Raw genomic sequence first — 5,000 nt, forward strand, 5'->3', positions numbered from 1 at the left:
GGGGGGGGGGTATGGCACCTTTGGCCTTACTCTAGCACTGCCCCTGTTATAGACGCCTCTCTTTACACATCTTCTCTTCAGTAAGAAACGACAACACACAATCCAATAAGTCGAGTCTGAATACACCATATTTAGACTTTATTGGGTAGTTTCTACACAATACAACAACTAATTACAAATTCATCACTTTTTCATTTTGACAACCTGTATCTGGATGAAAGAAATCTACATGCAACAACTACCACCACATGGTACAACAATGGACAGAGGAGACATTGAATAAATCCTCTTGAATCTAGCAGACAATTCTAGAAATTAACTCACATGCCCTCTCCCAGGCTCAAAAGCGAACGAGGGTTTCGCGGACACACTTTATGAATAATAAATCAACTTATAGAAACGTACACCATATCATACTTAAAGCATCTCCAGCTGGAATGCGGACACAGCTTAGCAAAAGAAAAACACACCAACTTACAGCCTGAACACACACACAGATTTCCCTACACAAACATACAAATGCACACACTCATACACACAAAGAAGTGAACACTCACACACACATATTGTTATGCACTAACACTAACACACACTGTAGCAGAGTGGTACACATGACCTTAGTACATGTAAGAGTAACGGCGCTCGCAACTGCATAAGGTCATATGAGCGCTCACATGACTTTGTAGCACCGACGTGATTAATGCAGTAGGGGAAGGAACGGACAGTAAGGCGTGACCACTGGCGATCGTATCTCTACTCAGGGATCGTCTTGTAGCATGGAGCTTTTGTCCCTACACCAACGTGGGAGGCGGCGACTCCTAGCACAGTGGGAATCTTTGTCTTGAAGAGGGGATGGACTAAGAGCACTAAAACCTCGCCAGTCTTGGTTTGATCCACACAGAGATCAGTCGTGTTCTTTTTATTCCCGTCTTTAGTTTAGGGCCCGTGGTTTAAGCTGAGCAGTGTTTTGCTCCAGTATGTGCCTACTGGGCGCCAGTTTCGTTTGTTTGTCTGTTTTCAAGTATTTGTGAATCATTTTGTGCTTATTGAAGCACCTGTGCAGTGGATCCTGAAAGTATTATTGTTTGTTACAGCTACAGTTTTTCAAGTCGATTAAAACATCGTGCTCTCTGCCCACCGGCCACGTTTCCAGTTTTTTCGGTTCCAGTCCTCCTGTGAAGTCCACAGACCCATGACAACAAGAGTAATGAACAAGACTTCCGGTTCGACTTGGTCTGTGGTCAGTAGCGTGTTGTTCTGCTCAAGAGTTTTTGATATTGTACTGGCGTGTTTCTGTACGCATTTCTGTGTTTTTTGTATGTGCATGCGTGTTGTTTATTCGACTTTTAGGTATATGGTGCTGTGGGTATTTTCAATGTTTAATTATGTTGTTTAGAGTCTTTTTGCATATTCTTTTTGGTAGTGGAGTGGTGTCGTTTGTTTTTTCTTGTCTGTATTTTCTTCTTTTTTCTGTAATCCTCACGAAAGTTCACCCCCCACTCCCGTGCTTGTCTTGTCCCACGTTGTGTCTTTGTTACTGTTTTCTTTTTGTACTCGTGGAGCTTGGATAGCTGTATTTACTCTCTCTCTCGTTCTCCCTCCTATGTCTTTCTCAAAGCCCATATTCCTCAGGTCAGCCGATCGTCCCAGGGAGACCACGACATTCCTTATCTGTTCAGCAGGTGAGAGGGTAGCAGGTCCCAAGTCCATGGTGGGCGCACAAAATATGGGAGATACCTGGATGGTTCATGCAGCTGATGACAATGCGAGAGCAAAGATGTTAGCCTCTAGCATCAGTCTAAAAGGCACCCAGGTTTCTGTTTTCTCAGAGAATCCCTTTGCCATGAGAGGGCCAGACAGGAAGGAGATACCTTCTACAAGATTGACAATAGATGGCATCCACATCAGCTACAGCAACGACGAAATCAAGAAGAGCCTAGAAGCAATGGGTATGGTCACCTGTTCTCTCATCCTAATGGAATACACAAGAGACCTAGACAGTTAGCTAACCAGCTGGGTGACTGGGCGCAGGTTTCTATATAGGCTATACTTGCTGGGGAAACTGCTCCCAAAAATCGTTGAAATGGGTCCTTTTAAGGCCCAATTTTTTAACAGGGAGATCAGGGCACAGGGCGAAATCATGCACTAACCCTGAAAAATATCTAGATTGTTTTCAGGAAGACCATAGACGTGGCGAAGAGAAGTGCCTCAAAACCGCCACCCCTTTTGGCACCAGCAACTACTAAAATGCAAACCTCCATACAGTACCTCACCCATACTGGTGAGGCGGAGCACAAGTCTGTGGACAGTGACAGACAGGAAGGTGACACGGACGATGAGACCAATGAGCCTGACTCATCAAGCGGTAGTGTCAGTGGCACATTGTCGGAAGAAGGTGAGAGCCAGACCGAGGAGCAGGTAAGCAGAAAAAGAAAAAGTAAAAAAAAAAAAGAAGAGCAAGAAAACAATCCCTGTGACTAGAGAGGGCAAATCCCAGAGAGAGAGGAGATTAAAGGTTCTCAAGTAAGTACAGGGGGTTTGAAAGACAAGGACCGAAGCAGGGTAGAGAGTACATACGCAGACACAGAGAGTGAGAGAACAGACGATAGAGAGGCAAAAGTAGAGTTACAGCTTCTGCAGAGCAGAATGATGCACAATTTTTAAGACAGGGCAAAGTAGTCTACCATAGTCAGAAAAGGGGAAGAGTAATGAACAACAATTTGAACTTTAAACCCAGTGACCTCCAGAGTAATGAACAATACAATGAATCCTGACCTGTGCAAGTACTATCATTAAAAAAGATCTACTACGCCATTCTACTGTTGGAATCTACTCTGTGTGTGTGTCACAGCCCAGAAACCTTGCAGAGTGCACGTCAATTGTTCTTTTGTTTAATAAAAAGCAGTGTCAGTCTTTATTAGTTTAACGTAAGGGTACCCTACCAGTTACTAGAACCTACAACGTGTGACAGGTACTACAGCAGCTTGATTTAATATTGGTAGTATTAGAAATATTGTTCTTGTTATTGCTTCTCGCCACAGAGGAAAACCATCTTGGATACACGCAAGCTATAATCGGTAATCGAGTGCGTTCGCATTTATTTCTTGTCCAGCTAAGTTTTAACGCTTTTACTCAGTCCTATTTCTTCTTTGCACAACCTTTCTTTTTTTATTAGAGCCCCCCACTCCACGAGTCCCAATAAAGTTCTTAGTTTTTAATTAAAACTGTACATTCTATTCGTTTAGTTGGAGCCATGTTAGACGTTAGACTTGTAAGACTTGCCCACATATTTGTCTGCCCTAAGGTTGCAAACTAAGGATTCAAACGACAGTTTTATTTTTTAATAAGTGTTTTACGGCACTTGCAACACGATAAGGTCATATAAGTGCCAAAGATTAGAGGTGTTACAAGAGAGTAACAACATAAAAAAGAAGGAGGAGAGATCAGGACGACAGATGTTTGATAGGAAAGAAGGAGCAAACCACACCAGAGCACCTGCCAACCACCCACAACAACGGTTTGAACAGCTACTCTGTGACAGACACACACACAAATAAACACAAACATACACACACAGATACTCAGGCACACTAACACACAGTGCACATATAGGTACACACACACACACACAAAGAGCCCACTTAAAACCCAACTTGCGAGACAGGCCCCGAAGGCTCGGCCTCCTCCACACGCCCCGAGCTCATCTCCGGGTGGTAGCGCTGCAGGTGCTTGCTCAGCAGGAACTTGCGGGAGAAACTTTTCTCACAGGCGGGGCAGTCGTGGGGCTTGATTTGTTCATGCTGCGACTGATAGTGGCGCTTCATCGAGCCCTTCTCCGTGAATGCCTGGCCACATGCCGGGCACTGGAAGCTTTTCTCGCCCGTGTGGGAGCGCTGGACAGGGGAGCCAGACCAGATAACACTCATTAGGGAGTAGGTAACATCAAACGTGTTGGAGTAAAGAGAAGATTTTTTTTGTTTGAGTAAAGAGAAGCACATCGATACAATAATGGTCATTTAGTGCTGGGAAATAGTAAGACAGACAGACAGAAACAACAGAGGAGAAAGTAAAGAAGTAGGATCTACCAGTGGCGCCCTCCAACCAACCACCTAAAGAGAAGTACATTGACACAATAACAATAACACAATGCACTGAAAAAGTGAGAAAGACAAACAGTAATATCATAGGATAAGACAAGAAGTAGGACCTACAAGTGGCACCCTCCACCACCCTCTCAGAGAATGAGATCAGAGTATGATGACTGTTTCAGTCTTAGTAACAGTTTTAAGGCACTTGTAACACAATAAGGTCACATAAGTGCTAAATATGGGAGGTGTTACAAGAGAATAACAAATACAAAAAAAGCAGGAAAGATGAGGACGATAGATATTTGATAGGAAAAAAGGAGCAAACTAGACCAGAACACCCACCAATCACCCGCAATGATGATTGGGTTTGTTTGCAAAAACAGAAGTACGGTGACACAATGTCCCCATCTAGCAGAAGGACAAAGCAAGATCGATTGAAACATAGCAGGGAAAGAAAAGAAAAAAGGATTTACCAGCAGCACTTTCCTACCACCTGCACAATTGTTACAGAAGTAAATAATGTTGGACAGACAAGGAGAAAAGAAATAAGATAATTATCAAAATAGGGAGAAAGGAAAGACAAAAAAGGTAATCAGTAAGGTAATGAAAATTAAGACACGGGCATAACAAAGATAACCAAATGAAGAATAAAGAAGTAGGACCTATCTGCGGCAACTTGTAACATTGTAACCCTGTGGAGGGGGCACGCATATATATATCAAACTCTTTGACTTCGCTCCTTTTCTCTTTTCACTACAGCCCCTCACTGCGTGCTCTCTCATATATTCCTCTCTACCTTTTGCCCCTACTCTCATTCTTCATTATCTCCCCACTCTCCCCACTCTCCCCCTGTCTCATCCCACCTCATCACCATCATCCCCCCAGCCTCCAAAAACAGCAGACGCTGAGATA

At 43.6% G+C, this 5,000-nt stretch overlaps 1 protein-coding gene across 2 annotated transcripts in view; it reads right to left on the minus strand.

Annotated features, from left to right (window-relative positions):
• Positions 1-117: 117 nt before the first annotated feature.
• Positions 118-5,000, minus strand: part of LOC101855508 (zinc finger protein 543) — a 23,567-nt gene continuing 18,684 nt past the window's right edge. For both annotated transcript variants that reach the window (XM_005103883.2, XM_005103882.2), the window contains exon 7: positions 118-3,893. In XM_005103883.2, coding sequence (XP_005103940.1) covers positions 3,642-3,893 — 252 coding nt within the window. In that variant the 3' untranslated portion in view covers positions 118-3,641. The remainder of the gene's footprint in view (positions 3,894-5,000) is intronic.

Source organism: Aplysia californica, unplaced genomic scaffold (genome assembly GCF_000002075.1).
Source record: "Aplysia californica isolate F4 #8 unplaced genomic scaffold, AplCal3.0 scaffold00394, whole genome shotgun sequence".
NCBI lineage: Eukaryota > Metazoa > Mollusca > Gastropoda > Aplysiida > Aplysiidae > Aplysia > Aplysia californica.